The sequence below is a fragment of the Mobula birostris genome, chromosome 13 (genome assembly GCF_030028105.1).
Source record: "Mobula birostris isolate sMobBir1 chromosome 13, sMobBir1.hap1, whole genome shotgun sequence".
Classification (NCBI taxonomy): Eukaryota; Metazoa; Chordata; class Chondrichthyes; order Myliobatiformes; family Myliobatidae; genus Mobula; species Mobula birostris.
The window spans coordinates 72,125,938-72,143,302 of record NC_092382.1 but is presented as its reverse complement, the minus strand read 5'-3'; the positions used below and the strand labels follow the sequence as shown (position 1 = coordinate 72,143,302).

Genomic DNA, 17,365 nt, shown 5'->3' with positions numbered 1-17,365 from the left:
GTTCATGCCATCAGGTTGGAGGCTACCCAGACGGAATATAAGGTGTTGTTCCTCCAACCTGAGTGTGGCTTCATCTTTATAGTAGAGGAGGCCGTGGATAGACATGTCAGAATGGGAATGGGATGTGGAATTAAAATGTGTGGCCACTGGGAGATCCTGCTTTCTCTGGCGGACAGAGCGTAGATGTTCAGCAAAGCGGTCTCCCAGTCTGCGTCGGGTCTCGCCAATATATAAAAGGCCACATTCCAGGATCCTGCAGCAGCTTAACTTAATCTGATTACTTACAAATATACAATCAAGTCGCAAATATCATTCACCAAAATCTTGATTTAAAATACAGACTCATGAATGCCCTCCATCACTTCATTAAGGCACCATAAATTCAAGCCTGATCCAGTTTTAGAGTCAAAATCTTACAAATTATATGATAATCAATACATTTTTTCAGATAGGACAATCCATAATAACCATCCGGATATAATATTACTGGATAAACAAGCAGGAACAACTCCCTCACTAGATAAAACCATTCCCAACACACACATGTTCCTCGACCAGTGGAGCACCTCAGCACAGATATTGTTTGTGTCATCAGTCAGACAACCGAAAGATTTTCCCCGTCACTCAGCTTCCAAATGTTGCTACTCTGTCATTCGTTGCCACGGCCTGTTGCGGATTCCCTTCTCCTCATCATACGTTCTTACCCCGACCATCGTCCAGATCCCCAAACTCTGCCATGTGCCCACCTCTGGTTTCTGACCCTGCTTCGTTGAACATCCAACTGATGGTTTCCCATTCTGCTTTCAGTCTTTAGAGGACAGGGGTGATTTCTAAGGACCCTTTCAAAGCAGGGAAAATGACCCATAATGTGGAAATGAGCCGTGAATAAGGACGTTAACTACCAATGTCATTCTTCCTCAGCCCAGAGATTTGAGTGGTGAAGAACATCTCAGACAGAACTGCAGTCAACTTGACTTCTTCAGTCTGCAGAAAATTCAAAGGAAACCTCTTCACCCACAGGTTGGTGACTGTTTGGAAGCCATCACCACAGGGAGAGTGAGAGGGGAACAACAGGGGAGGATTGAAAAGGACTGTCATGCAACTGACAGGGTCCAGCCGGCCTGGGATGACTCTATTGTACGCTAGTTGTGTTATAAATTCACTAAGTACCGGAGATAAGAGTTTAAAATAGAACTGATTTATTTGTCTCAGATCCAGAATATTAAACTCCAGTCCTATTAAAGGTGAATGTGCAGCAGAAGAAACTCCTCCCATGCCCAGTGACCAGGGTGCAGAACTGGGTGTGGTGAGCAGCAGCAATAGTTGCAGATTTCAGCACCGACAGTCACTCTCGAAATTGCATTCAGCAACGGTGATGGACGAATATCCAGCATGCAGCTTATTGAAACTTTCTGCCCAGTGTGAACCCGGTAGTGTGTCACAAGGTTAGATTACTAAGTGAATCACTTCCCACATTCATGGCAGGTGAACAGCCTCTCCCCAGTGTGAACTCAATGATGCATATTTGGTGGAGATGGCTGAGAGAATCTCTTCCCAAAGTCTGAGCAGGTGATCAGCCTCCATCCAATGTGAACTTGCTGGTGTTTTAGTAGATGAGATGACCAAGTGAATCCCTTCCCACAGTCTGAGCAGATGAATGGCCTCTCCCCAGTGTGAAGTCGTTGGTGACTCTGTAGGTTGGATGACTGAGTGAAAGTCTTCCCACAGAATGAGCAGGAGAATGAACTCTCCCCAGTGTGAACTGACTGGTGTCTCAGTAGGTGAAATAATAAGGTGAAACCTTTTCCACAGAGTGAGCAGGTGAACGGCCTCTCCCCAGTGTGAACTCGCTGGTGTACCAACAGGTTGGATGACCGAGTGAATCCCATCCCACAGTCTGAGCAGGTGAACGGCCTCTCCCCTGTGTGTACTAGCTGATGTTCCTTCAGTTGAGATGATCGAGTGAATCCCTTCCCGCAGTCTAAGCAGGTGAATGGCTTCTCCCCTGTGTGAACTCGCTGATGTACCTTCAGTTTAGATGAGCAAGTGAATCCCTTCCCACAGACTGAGCAGGTGAACGGCCTCTCCCCAGTGTGAACTCGCTGGTGTACCAATAGGTTGGATGACCGAATGAATCCCATCCCACAGTCTGAACATTTAAATGGCCTCTCCCCAGTGTGAACTCGCTGATGTTCCTTTAGTTGAGATGACCGAGTGAATCCCTTTCCACAGTCTGAGCAGGTGAATGGCCTCTCCCCAGTGTGAACTGACTGGTGTGCTTGTAGGTTGGATAACTGAGTGAATCCTTTCCCACACTCTGAGCAGGTGAACGGCCTCTCCCCAGTGTGAACTCGCTGATGTACCTTCAGTTGAGATGACCAAATAAATCCCTTCCCGCAGTCTGAGCAGGTGAACGTTCTCTCCCCGGTGCAAACTGGCTGGTGAGCCATTGGGTCAGATGACCGAGTGAATCCTTCCCCACAAATTCAGCAGATGACCAGCCTCTGCCCAGTGTGAACTGACTTGTGTGTCCACAGGTGGGAAGACCCACTGAATCCCTTCTCAAATGCAGAACATGTGAATGGCCTTGTCCCAGTGTGAACTTGCTGATGTACCTTCATGAGATGACCTTGAATCCCCACAGTCTGAAAAGGTGAACGGCTGCTCCCCTGTGTAAACTGACGGACATGCCAGTCGGTTAGATGATCGAGTGAATCCCTCCCCACAGTCTGAGCAGGAAGGATGATTGAGTAAACCCTCCCCAGAGTCTGAGCAGGAAGGATGATCGAGTGAATCCCTTGCTCCACTTCTGGATATACGTGGACAGAGACAGCAAAACTGGTGTGTTGGGTTCGCGATTCCCGTAGATAAATTCCTTGTCGTTTTTAACCTGAAAAAAATATATAAAATTCACCAGTGGGTGAAGGACAACATTTCAGATGAGATCACTTTAGTTGCCAAGGTGTGATCTGGTATCTCACTGTTACAGTGAAGTTCAACCCAAATTGGAGGGAGAAATTCTCTTCTAAATGGGCACAGTGCTGGTATCTGGAATGACCATCAAACTCTCTGATGCTCTTCTTGTCTCTATAAGAATGGGATATTTCTGCCGTCTCCAGTCTGTGACTTGGCTTAGTTAACACTCTGCATTGGTATTATTCCCTGTTCCCACTGAGCTGCACGGGTGCCTGGCCCCACAGTAACTGAAACACACTCACACAAATAGCCTTTGTTGACGTGCAGCTGGGATTTTCTTTTATCTACTGTCAATGTAAGGTGCCACAGTTTTAAAGCCACGTAAACGTTTCCTGCCCAGATGAATGGTTGGTGCGCACAGTTGTTAAAAGGAACTACATGAATATTAGTATTATTTCATGTCCTTGTCACAGAGTCATAGAAAAGTACAACACAGAAACAGGCCCTTTAGCCCATCTAGTTTGTGTTGAACTATTTAAACTATTTACCTCTGTACCCCTACCATCCAGGTACTTATACAAGCTCTTAAATGTTGAAATTGAGCTCACATGCACCAGTTGGGCTGTCTGCTCATTCCACACCTGGATGACCATCTGTGTGAAGAAGTTTCTCCTCATGTTCCCCTTAATGTTTCACCTTTCACCCTCAACCCATGGCCTCTGGTTGTAGTCCCAACCAATCTCATTGGAAAAAGCCATCTTGCATCTACCCCATCTATAACCCTCATAATTTTGGTACACCTCCATCAAATCTCCCCTCAATCTTCTACATTCCAAAGAATAAAGCCCACACCTGTTCAATCTCTCCTCATAACCCAAGACCTCCAGACCAGGCAAAATCCTTGTGAATTTTCTCCGAACTCTTTCAATCTCTTTTACATCTTTCTTGTAGGTTGGTGACCAAAACTGCACACAATACTCCAAATTATGGCTCACCAATGTCTTGTACAAAGTCAACATAACATCCATCTCCTTTACTTAGCACTTTTGTTTATGAAGGCCAATATGCCAAAATCTTTTTTTCCATCCTGTTGAACTGTGACACAACTTTCAGTGAAATATGGACCTGTATTCCCATATCCCTTTCTTCTACAATACTTCTCAGTGCCATACCGGTCACTGTGTACCACCTACCCTGGCAGCTCCTACCAAAGTACAACACCTCACACTGGTCTACATTAAATTCCATTTTCCATTTCTCAACCCATTTTTTCCAGCGGTCCAGATCGCATTGCAAGCCATGGTAGTCTTCCTCGCTGTCCACTGCACTACCCATCCTGGTGTCATCCACAAATTTGCTGATCTAGTTAACCACACTATCATCCAGGTTACTGATATAGATGACAAACAACAACAGATCCAGCACTGATCCATGTGGCACTCCACTAGTCACAGGTTTTCAGTCAGAGAGGCAACTATCTGCTACAACACTCTGGTGGTGAAGTTTTAAGGGTATTGGGGGATGTAAGAAATGATTCTTGGACTCTTGTAAATAATGGGTTAAAACTAAGTCCAAACTTATGTGTGCTTTGTTCTGGATAGTGTGCAAATTTCTGTTCTGTCTTTCACTGAGGAATCTGCTTGCAGCTTGTTTAGATTAACGACTCACAGATATCTCTTGGGAACGTTATGTAGAGTTGAGTTCTCATGAGACACGAATTGAACAAAGTGTCTAACGAAAGAGAATAACTAATAAGGATTGGACAGAACATTCATTTGTATTTAAAACCCTGATTTAGTGGACTCTCTTATCTAAGAAATTAAGTTTTGCTCCAACAGCCTTGGTGGGAATACCAGTTGAACTAAAGTGCTCTTTATTTCATTAGTTCTATAATTGTAACATTTCTGCATGTTGGACAGAGATTCATCATGAGCAGCCAGAGGGAGAGGAGTTGTGTCCCTCTGATGCTTGGCTCTGAGCTTCTCGCCGGCTGAGTTCGAAGAAATAAACTGGTGAAAAGGATAAAGTAAAGAACTGTTTGTAGTGTGGTTATTGATCCGGCAAATTTAAGCTTACTCCATAAAAAGTATCCCATCCGGATACTTCACACCTTTGCACAGCTATTCTCTTCTTTTGACTTCAAGAAATAGAACTGTGGACACATCATGGAAACAAGCCTCTCTCTATACTCTCTCTATACTTCCTGCAGCCTCAGTAAATCAGCCAACATAATTAAAGATTCCCAGAACTCCAGACCAGACATTATCGATTATCAACCACCCATCAGGTCGAAGATAAATGAAAACAAAAGAACAGAAAACATACCACCAGACCTAGGGACATTTTCCATTCTGCTGTTATACGCAAACTGAATATTCCTCAGCATTATAAGATGGACTCTTCACTTCATAATGTAAGTCGACGTGACCTTGCACCATATGTCCTCCTGCAGTGGATTTTCTCTGTAACCATAATGCTTTGTTACACTCTGTTAATGTTTTACTATTTTCTACTGTTGTAATTTGTTGATCTGAGAGGATGGTATGCAAGACAAGATTTTCATTAAACCTCGGTACATGACAATAATAAACGATTCCCCACTTTAATTGTGTGGAAATATTAGACAGACTGAGCTTCTCCTCTGGAACTTCTGGAGGAAGATTTCACTGAAGTGTACAAATGTTTGAGAAGCCCAGAAAAACAGAAAAGGCTTCCTTCTTGCATTAATAGGGCTATATACCTCGAAACATTGGCTGCCCTTCGGCAATTTGTAACACTGGAATAGAGTCAATGAAAAAAAATCCCCACCCACAATGAGAGAATGTGACAGATCTGGATGTGTCTCCCTTGTCTGAATGGAAAAAAAATATTAAACAGCACAAACAAGAGAAACAAACCCACAGATGTAAGGCAGTGGTCCCCAACCACTGGGGCGCAGACCACAGGAGATGAGAGAGAGTGAGGATGAAGGACACAGAGAGAATGGAAATGATATGATTTGGTGATATGAGTCAGCTGCACCTTTCCTCATTCCCTGTCACACAACGTTGAACTTGAACATCCCCCCTACACCCTCCCCCGTCGGCCGATATTAAACTGGTCCACGGTGCAAAGAAGTTTGGGGAACCCTAACATAAGGAATCATACACATGACGCCAGACCCTGGTGTAGCAAACCCATGCATGACATCAGGCTTGTGGTGGGAGGAGGGAAGGAGAGGGGTAAGACTTTTTGTTCCATGGCTCTCTTCCAGTGAAGGTGGGACCTGTACAGAAAGGACCACAGCAAAAGAGAAGGTTCTCAGGAAACTGAAGATCTGAAGGCAGATAAGTCACCTGGACCTGATGGTTTATGCCCACAGTTCTGAAAGAGGTGGCCAGAGAGATCGTGGAGGCATTAGTAATGATCCTTCAAGAATCACTTGATTCAGGAATGGCTCTGGAAGAATGGAATATTGCAAATGTCACTCCTCTCTTTAAGAAGGGAGAGAGGCAGAAAAAAGGAAACTATAGGCCACTCAATCTGACAGTGGTTGGGAAGATGTTGGAGTCGATTGTTAAGGATGTGAGTTCGAGGTACTTGGAGGCACAAGATAAAATAGGCCGGAGTCAGCATTGTTTCCTCAAGGGAAAATCTTGTCTGATAAATTTGTTGGAATGCTTTGAAGAAATAATACGCAGGGTAGACAAAGGAGAATTGGTTGATGTTGTGTACTTGGATTTTCAGGCCTTTGACAAGGTGCCACACGTGAGAACCCTTAACAAACTCTGAGCCTACGTTATTACAGGGAAAAGGTAGTGACTGATTGGCAGGAGGAAGCGAGTGGGAATAGAGACAGCCTTTTCTGGCTTGCTACCGGTTCCTAGTGGAGTTCCACAGGGGTCTATGTTGGGAACGATTCTTTTCATGTTATATGCCAATGATTTGGATGATGGAATTGATGGCTTTGTTGCAAAGTTTGCAGGGAATTTAAAGATAGGTGGAAGGACAGGTCATTTTGGAGAAGTAGGGAGGCCAGAGAAAGATCAGGAAAATGGGCAAGGAAATGGCAGATAGAATACTGTGTTGGGAGGTGCATGATGATACACTTCACTGGAAGAAATGAAAGGGTTGGCTATTTTCTAAATGGAGAGAATGTACAAAAAAAATCTGAGGTGCAAATGGACTTGGGAGTCCTTGTGCAGGATTCCCTAAAGGTTAATTTGTGGGTTGAGTCTGTGGTGAGGAAGGCAAGCATTCAGTTCAAGAAGACTAAAACATAAAAGTTAGGATGTAATGTTGAAACTTTATAAAGCTCTTGGATTATTCTCAGCAGTTTTGGGCCCCTTATCTCAGAAAGGATGTGCTAATACTGGAGAGAGTTCCAAGGAGGTTTACGAAAATGTGTACAGAATTGAATGGCCTGTCATATGAAGAGCATTTGATGGCTCTGGACCTGTACTCAGAGGAATGAAGGATGATTTCATTGAATCCTATCAAATGGTAAATGGCCTTGATCAAGTGGATATGGAGAGGATGTGTCCTGTATTGGGAGACCAGAGGATGTCATCTCAGTATAAAGGGGGCAGTGGGACGTCCTTTTAGAAAGGTGAATGAGGGGGAATTTCTTTAGCCAGAGAGTGCTGAATCTGTGGAATCCTTTGCCATGGGCAGCTGTGAAGGCCAAGTATTTATGGATATCAAAGGCAGAGGTTTCTAGATTCTTGATGATGACAGTTTATGGGCAAAAGGAAGGAGACTGGGACTAAGGAAAATTGGAACGGGCATGATTAAATGGCAGAGCAGGTGCGATGGGCCAAATGGCCTAATTTTGCTCCTACGGTATATCTCATGGTTTTATGTGGGGGCACCAGAATAACATCACATGTGCGTGAGAGTTTGTATTCAAAGGCTGCTTAATGGACGTTTTTAATGATTTCAGGGGGTGAACGAAAGAAATTTAACAGATTTCATCAATGAATCCAAACTTGTGTGATTTAAAGTCCCCTGCAAGATACCCTGCTCTGCCACGTTGTCCGTAGAGCAGGGTATCTCTGAAGCAGGTGGGGTGGGGGGGGGGTGTGGGAGGTGGTGTTACAAGACTGGACAGTAGTTGAACAAGATGGGCAGGGATAAGCAGATGGAACCAGGTGGGAGAAGGGATCGAGAACAATCACTGATGGTCCTCCAGCAATACACAGATACTGAATTAATAGCACAGACTACTGTATAAAAATTCTAAAATGACAAAGTTAGAACAAACAACAAGAACTTTCACATATGCTTTGATCCTCACCCAACCTCACTTCATCAACACATCATCCTATCCGGACACTTCACACCTTTGCATGGTAACTACTCTGCCCGTGACTGCGAGGAATTGCAGTGACCTTTGGATACAGATCAGCACATCACAGAAACCATTCTCCCTTCTAGACTTCCCAGTCCCCTGGTAAAGCAGGCAGTGAAATCAAAGATCCCCACAACCTGGGAAGTTCTCCTTCCTCACCCACCCCAATCTGGGAAAAGACACAACAGCCATGAAGCTCAAGGACAAATGCGAGGAGCCTCAGGAAGTGAGGAGAGTTGGGGGGAGTTAATGGGACTCAGTGGCCAACATCAGATTTCCCCAACACAATATGGAGGAAGCATCACTACCCATCCGGGGACTGCTTTAACACACACCGTGATCTTGCGTCACAAAGCAGAGGGCGGGGCAGATTTGCGCACACAGCCTCATGTGACCTGTTGGCGGGACTTCCATTTCAATTTTGCAGAAACAGAGAGACCGGGCTCCTGGTTTGGATCGTTCAATGCAGATTAAGTGAAGTCTACACATTTTTGACGAACCCAGATAACTGCAAGTTAAATGAGGAACTGGCCCTCAGTTCGGGGCTCGCAGCCAACATCGGATCACCCCGCTCGGGATCGGTCTCAATACTCACCGATGGGAAAGTGATATCTTCGGCTCGCAGACAATGATCGCGACCCCCGGCTCCCAACCCAAGAGGCGAGGATCCCTTCCTGAGCCCGCAGACAACACTGAGCATGCGCAAAGTGAATGTTGCGTCATCTGGAGGGCGGGGCCTCGGAAACAGACGCGCAGATGTTGCCCGTCTGCAGTTAAATGGGAGGGGCAAACGGGATCACGTGACCGATAGAGTCTCCCACCGCAGGCAGAGTAAGTTTGTCCAAACTTCTGTAATAACTCATGCCCTCTAATCCAGGCAATATCCTGGTAAACCTCTTCGGCACCCTCTCCAAAGCCCCGACATCCTTCCTAGAATTGGGGCGACCAGAACTGTATGAAACACTCCAGATGTGTTCTATCTAGTTTTATAAAGCTGCAACACAACTTCCTGACTTTTGAATTCATTGCTTCAACTAATAATGACAACCATGACATTTGCCTTCTTAACCACCCGATCAATCTGTGCAGTCTCTTTCAGGGAGCGATGATCTTGGAGTCTAAGATCCCTCTGATCATCAACACTGTTCAGGATTTTGCATTTAACAGTGTCTTTTAACATTCAACTGACCGAGCTGCCAAGATGATCATCATTAATCAAATCTCACTGAGTTTTCTCAGGTCCCGTTGAATTTATTGCCAAGTGCACAAGTACGGGAAGGTACAGGTACAGAGAAACACTGCCTTGTGGCAGCATCACAGGCAAGTACATTCAGATAACACACGGAACACAAAGTATACGATTCTCAGTCAGTAACAATCTATAAGTATGTTTTATGTCATTAACAATGTATAAAATATATTGTCCTGATCAATATTAAAATGTGCATTTTGTGTCAATAACTGACTTGGAAATGTTGAATTTAGTCCCTGTCTCCATTCCTCCTGCAGTCCACAACCAACTTCTTTGTTTTTTTTTTGTCACCATGAGGGAGAGGTTGTTTTCTTGACACCACTGTGTCGGGGTAATGACTTCTCGTTATTATTTGAAATTGGGCTAATCAATGTAGTGTCGTCAGCGAATTTGATTAGCAGATTGGAGCTGTGGGTGGCGATACAGGTCATGGGTCTACAGGGAGTAAAGGAGGGGTCCAAGGAGACAACCCTGTGGGGTATGAGTGCTGAGGGTCAGAGAGACAGAGGTGAGGGAGCCCACTCTTACCACCTGCCGGCGATCTGACAGGAAGTCCAGGATCCAGCTACACAAGGCAGGGTGAAGGCCGAGTCTCTGAGCTTCTTGTCGATACTTCACGCCTTCGTATGGCTACTGCTCTGCCCATGACTGCAAGGAACTGCAGAGAACTTTGGAGAGCAGAGAACATCAGAGAAACAAGCCTCCCCTCCATGGACTCTTCCTACACTTCCCCTGTGTCGGAAAAGCAGGCCATGTACTCAAAGATCCTCACAACCTGGACATTCTTGCTGCAAACCCGCTCCCCCATCGGGGAAGAGATACAAAAGCCTTAAAGTGCGTACCACCAGGCTCAAGGACGGCTTCCTGTCTGTGGTTATAAGCCAAATGAATGGTCTCCAGTACGATAAAATGGATTCGACCTCGCAATGTAACTCGACGTGACCCTGCACCATATGTCTATCTGCACTGCACTTTCTCTGCAGCCATAATGCTTTGTTACAGTTATTGTTTTGTCGTATATCAGTTCAATGTACTGTCGTAATGTAGATAGAAACAAACTTGCAGCTCACATCTCCTCTCATCTTAAATGTGTTAGACATTTCAACCCCCAGGAAAAATATATCGTCTGTCCACTCTATCTCTACCTCTTGTAATCTTATAAACGTCTATCCAGTCTCACCCGAGCCTGCGCCGCTCTGGAGAAAACAACCCAAGTTTGTCCAACCTCTCGTTACAGATCATGCCCTCTAATCCAGACAGTATCCTGGTAAAGCTCCTCTGCGCCCTCGACAAAGTCACATACGAGTTATCAGCGAAAGTGACCTGTCACAGGAATACCGTTTTACAGGTGTTACCACTCAACATACCCAGGCAAGGGTTAACACAAGCAGTCCCCCAAGATATTCCAAAATTCACTCCTATCGATTGTACGAAGTGATAGCCACACACATTCATTGTGGTTCCGTGTACCGATGATCAAGAGCATAGGAGAGTTCCAAGCCTCAGCTGTGACAAACTGAAGCTATCAGCTTTTCCAGTCTCTCTCTCTTTAGACTGGCCGACTGCCTGTCTGCAGATCGCTCTCTCTCTCTTATGGTTAAATCCACAGTTAGCGCCGTCAGCCTGTGACTGACGTCATAGTCCCGCCTCCTCACTCCGGCGCTCTTAAAGACACAGTCACAGTCCGACCGCAGACTCGCAACAGCCGCAACACAACTTCCCGACTTTTCAACTCAGTGCTTCAACTAATAAAGACAACCGCGTCATTTGCCTTCTTAACCACCGGATCAATCTGTGCAGTCTCTTTCAGGGAGCGATGAACTTGGAGTCTAAGATCCCTCTGATCATCAACACCGTTCAGGGTTTTGCATTTAACAGTGTACTGTCTCATACATTCGACCAACCGAGCTGCCAAGATCATCATCACTAATCAAATCTCATTGAGATTTCTCAGGTCCTGTTGAACTTATTGCCAAGTTCACAAGTACGGGAAGGTACAGGTACAGAGAAACACTGACTTGTGGCAGCATCACAGGCAAGTACATTCAGATAACACACGGAACACAAATTATACGATGCTCTGTCAGTAACAATCTATAAATACGTTTTATGTCATTAACAATATATAAAATACACTGTGTCCTGATCAATATTAAAATGTGCATTTTGTGTCAATAACAGAACAGACTTGGAAATGTTGAATTTTGGTCCCTATCTCCATTCCTCCTGTAGTCCACAACCAGCTCCTTTGTTTTTGTCACAACGAGGGAGAGGTTGTTTTCTTGACACCACTGTATCGGGGTGATGACTTCTTATCTTTAGGCTGCCTCGTTATTAATTGAGATTAGGCCAATCAATGCAGTTTCATCAGCGAATTTGATTAGCAGATTGGAGCTGTGGGTGGGGACACAAGTCATGGGAATACAGAGAGTCGAGGAGGGGGCAAGGAGACAACCCTGTGGGGTATGAGTGCTGAGGGTCAGAGAGACAGAGGTGAGGGAGCCCACTCTTACCACCTGCCGGCGATCTGACAGGAAGTCCAGGATCCAGCTACACAAGGCAGGGTGAGGGCCGAGGTCTCTGAGCTTCTTGTCGATACTTCACGCCTTCGTATGGCTACTGCTCTGCCCATGACTGCCAGGAACTGCAGAGAACTTTGGAGAGCAGAGAACATCAGAGAAACAAGCCTCCGCTCCATGGACTCTTCCTGCACTTCCCCTGCGTCGGAAAAGCAGGCCGTGTACTCAAAGATCCTCACAACCTGGACATTCTTGTTGCAAACCCGCTCCCACTGCCAAACTCGTTTAAACCCTCACTAACAGCTTTCTTAAATATGCCCGCTAGGATATTGAATCCCTTTGGGTTCAGGTGTAACCCGTCCTCTTTGTACCGGTCGTACCTCCCCGGAAGAGGCTTCAGTGATCCAGGAATCTGAAGACCTGCCCCCAACACAAGTCTCTCAGCCACACATTAATACGCCTGATCACGTTATTTTTACATCACTAACACGTGGCGCAGGCAGTAATCCTGAGATTACTACAGCAGACATCCACAGGGGTCTGTGTTGGCAACGTTTCTGTTTACGTTCTATGTCAATGCATCGGATGACAGTATTGATGGCCGTGTGGCCAAATTTACGAATGAAGTCGAATATTGAAAGGCCTGGATAGAGAGGTCGTGGAGGGCTATAGTGTCTGGATATCTCAATGCCATAAATACAACTTACATATACAATGCTCCTGTCTACAACACCAGTCGGGGGTGCGGGGGGGGGCGGTCTGTGATATAATGCTCCTATCTACATCAACGCGGGGTTGTCAAATACAAACGATAGCCCTTGCTCCCCGGCTTGAGATTCTAAATTGGAGAATGGCGCATAATTCACAAAATCCTCACAGACCACAGTGACTGTGTACTGATCCCAGCAATGGATCCCGCCACTGCAGCCCCACAGTGCACTATGTACTGATTGCAAAACTACGAAATTGCATGTGAATAGCCTCCCCTCCCCCAACTCCGCTCTTGCTGCGTCACCAGCAGACTGGGGCATCTCACATCTCGCTGCCTCCGCCAGGCCATTAAACTGTGAACAACTGTGGTCAGGGACTGATCTCTGGGGTACTCCAAACGCTACCCCCTTCCAGTCTGAAAACGACCCACTCATCCAGCCACGCACTACCGGCCGTTTATCGATCTGCAACGGGAAAGCTTAATCACCTGCTCCTGAGATTCAATAACATTACTGACTCTGAATATACCACCATCAATGCCAGGAGGGTCATAATAATCTGCTGTGTACATACATCTACCGATGTTTCTGGACATATCTTCAGTGATGTTCCTGGAATCATCGGGTGTTTCGGGTCTTTCAACATCATACAACCTCCTCCAGGTGATCCAGCCGGGGCTGATCAGACCCCAGCTTGTGTCCAGATGGCTAGCTACTTATGACTCCATGGCTCCCCTCTTTTGAGCCACAGCCATAGGTCTCTAGTCGCAGCCGTGTAAATAAACTGTGATCGTAGTGGGTGTGTGGAGCATGCTCAGAATGCGAAGGAGACAGACAAACTGAGCCAAGTCACAGACTGATGAAGGGGAGGAATGATCCATTTTCATACAGTTAGAGAAACAGAGAGTTTGATATTGTGCCTGATGCCGGAACTGTAGCCAGTAGGATGATGAAATCTTGTTCCTCCAAATTGTTTTGAGTTGTGACAGTGTTTTTATCGGAAGGCACCATGGGGACTAAAATTATCTGAGTTGAAATGTTGTCCTTCACTCACTGACGTGCTTTGTAAACTTTTAACAGTGCAGAAAAGTCAAAGGATTTGTGTATAGGAATCACAAACACAACAGCACGTTAGTTCCGCTGTATCTGTCAGTTCACCAGCGCTTGAATGCCGCCGATCCTTGAATGTGGAGCGGAGATGCTGGAGAAGACAGCGCTCCACTCGCTACAAGGAGAGCCCGATCACGTGTCCATGTCCGTGATCTGATTGGATACATTGCCATGACGTTGATAGCAGTGTGACGTCATTCACTGGCTCTCAGTTGGAAGGGATTCAGTCGGCCATCGCAGATACACCAGCAGCTTCGCACTGGGAAGCGGCCGTTCACCTGCTCCGTGTGTGCGAAGAGACTCATTCAGTTAACCCACCTTGTGATGCTCTAGTGAGTTCACAATAAATAGAGGCCACATTTCTGTCCGGAGTGAGCAAAGAGTTTTACTCAATCAGCCCAACTGCTGCAACACCAGCAACTTCACATCAGGGAGGAAGTTCAAATCAGCTCTGTGTCAAATGTTTAACCATCACGGTGACTGAAGGCAGCTGCAGGTTCATGAGGGACTGTTACTGTCAGATTCTGCAGTGCTTGTGGCTGCTCATCGCACCCAAGACTGAACCCTGGTCACTGAGCATTGGAGGAGTCTGTTCTGCTGATGTTAGCCTTAAACTAGACTGGTGTTTAATATTCTGGATCTGTGAAAGATAAATCAGTTCTGTATCAAATCCTGTGTCTCAGGTACTTCCTGTCTCTACCACATTCACAATGTACACTACAGAGGCCACTCGGCCCATCTGGTCCCTGCCCATGTTTCTGTTCCATATCAGTATTTTAAAACCAATCCCTGCCCCTCCGCTCTCAATCTCCCTGTGATGACAGGTTGCAACTAGTCACCATTCCGTCGGAGAAGAGATTTCCTTTGAACTTCATAGAATCATATAATCTACAACACATTACAGGCCCTTCGGCCCACAATGTTGTGCCAACCATGTAACCTACTCTGGACTCTGTCTAGAATTACCCTACCTCAGAGACCTCTATTTTTACCGGCTGCATTTAGCAATCTAAGAAACTCTTAAAATACCCTGTTGTATTCGCCTCCGCCACCGTCACCGGCAATGCATTCCACACACCACGCTTTGTTTAAAAAACTTAGCTCTGACATCTCCTCTGTACCTACTTCCAAGCACTTTAAAACCACGCCCCCCTCGTGTTAGCCATTTCTGTCCTGGGGAAAAAGCCTCTGGCTATCCACATGATCAATGACTCTCATCATCTTGTACAACTGCATGAATTCCTTTCATGATTTTCTCCAGGCTGAATAAGCCAATGAGCTCACTGTGGTTTTGCCGTTCCCCAGGGCTCCGGACTAAGGTGGTTAAACTCCTTCTTCCCTGCTTTTTTTCAACGTTTTGGGCCATTTTCACTCATTTCAAATGACTGTGTCTCAGACAGCTGGGTTGTTGTAATTCGCCTCTAAAGTCTAACAGCAGACTAGTGAGTGAATCTTCGATGGTGCAGAGTCAGAAACCAAAGAGTGGTCAGCCTGAGTCAGGGCTTTTGGGGCTCCAGAAAGAGATGGGACCTAGAGTTTACAAGGAGAAGAAAGAAGAGGAGTCAGACTAGCAGGATGTGGATACAAATGAAAGATCAGAAACATTTTGAAACTGTTTGATTGAAAAAAAAAGGTGGCTAATTTCTGCAAAATACTGGTGGAAATCAACAGATCAGGCAGAATGTGTGGAGAGGAATAAATAGACAACGTTTAGGACGAGCCCTTTCAGCATGCCTAGACTGTGTACTCCTCTGCTTAGTTGCTGCCTGAACTGCAGAGTTCCTCCAGCACTTTGTGTATATGTGCCTATATCTCCAACAACAGCAGAATCTCTTGTGTTTCATATCTGCATTTGCAAGAAAGTTCTACTTTGGCATTAGACACGCGGAAAGTTTGCTGATATTAATTGTATTGTTTCATGGGAGCTGCTTTCTGCGTTAAAAGAGCTGCTGAGTTTTCTACACACAAAAAAAAAACTGAGGTATGGACATAGAACCGGTACTTGCAGAAACTTTCAATGGCACCGTGATTACTCAGAAATCTCTGCGTGAACAATTTTCGCTGTCGCTGAAGCATCGATCAAATGCGCAGGCGTCAGGGTTGAGCCGTTCCCGAATATTGCGCATGCGCGCAGTACAGAAAGGCCCCAGCTAGATCGGCTGTAGGTAAGAATATCTCCGGACGTAAGTTTTAAACACCGACTGAGGGTTAATTGCTGTGATCTGCGGACACCGTGGCCCGCAATACTGGGACAGTCCTGTTCTCTTCCCTTTCTCTCAGCCCCACGATCCGTACACGGGCCCCGGGAAGCTTCCGGCTGAAAAGGGAATGTGAGCTAATGTATCCCTCAGACAGAGCTGAGCTCCAGCTATCCAAATGCAAGGATTCGGAACTCGGAGAAAGGGATCAAAATCTTTTACATCAGCTGTTGAGAAAATCACCTTTGTTCTACCTTCAGTCACAAACAAGAGCAAATCTACAGATGCTGGAAATCCAAGCAACACACACAAAATGATGGAGGAATTCAGCATTAGTACACTTTTCCATCTATGCTGCCTGGTCTGCTGAGTTCCTCCAGCATTTTGTCTGTGTTGCTTGTTCTACCTCCTCCTGTTCTGAACCTTTCTATCCGAGAGAACATGTTTTGACCCATTCTCTCTGGGTACAGAATGATATCAAACACCTTTGCGCTGAGCAAAGCTTTCACATCACAAATGTGCCAGACTCCAATGAGACAGACTACTGCCCTGCCCTTCATATTGATTGGCATTGCCATCAGTGAGTTCACCACAGTCAGTCACCTGGGGGAGGGTTCTGGGGAAATATTTATGTACAATGCAGAAACTGGTGTTAGCTGTGTGTATTGTGGTGATGCAAAAGTTGCTGGAGAATTTGCAAGTGGGAAGAAGTGGAGTGATACTTGGAAATCTGAGATTTTAAAGCATCATTTAGCAAGAAAATCAAATATAGGCAGTGTGCAAAAGCTCTGGTGGAAAAGAAAATCCTTCATTACCCGCTACATAGGTTGTGTGAGAGTGCAGATGAACTTGATCAAACCCAGAGGAGATCAAAGCTCTTAGTAACAATGATTTGCTCGCTTTTGAAATGAATACCTCGCTATATAAAATCCAGTTTACGCATGTTGTTGTCACTGGATGAAAATTGCACAATGCAAGATTTTTGCACACACTGATCATTACAAATTAGAGGGGACATTGGTGAGAAGGTGGGGAGACCTCCAAGTGTCCCTGATACCCTGACATATCTGAGTCCCTGCAATCCTGCATGTTAGGGAGTTGGAGCTAGAAATGGATGAATTCTGGATCACTCGGGAGTCAGAGCGGATGATAGATATGGCATGAAGAGAGGTGAGTTACACCAAAAGTGCAGGACACAGGAAACTGGGTGAGAGTCAGGAAGGGGAATGAGGTTAAATAACCATCATACATATTTCAGGATTGATTTTTTTTATTGATAGCCAAATGATTCCATTAGTTCGATCCTGTGAATCTAAAGAGATTGCTGTTTC

The 17,365-nt window shown here is 45.6% G+C and overlaps 1 protein-coding gene across 1 annotated transcript; it reads right to left on the bottom strand.

Annotated features, from left to right (window-relative positions):
• Window positions 1-74: 74 nt before the first annotated feature.
• LOC140207682 (uncharacterized) lies at window positions 75-8,962 on the bottom strand. The gene is made up of 2 exons (XM_072276241.1): window positions 8,841-8,962; window positions 75-2,890 (listed from the first exon to the last, which is right to left on the bottom strand). The coding sequence occupies exon 2, from the start codon at window positions 2,448-2,450 to the stop codon at window positions 1,512-1,514; it is 939 nt and encodes a 312-aa protein (XP_072132342.1). The 5' UTR covers window positions 2,451-2,890; window positions 8,841-8,962; the 3' UTR covers window positions 75-1,511.
• Between the last annotated feature and the right edge of the window lie 8,403 nt (window positions 8,963-17,365).

Coding starts and splice junctions, on each gene's coding strand:
- LOC140207682 (XM_072276241.1), bottom strand. CDS start 2,450: ATGGCTCACCAGCCAGTTTGCACCGGGGAGAGAACGTTCACCTGCTCA.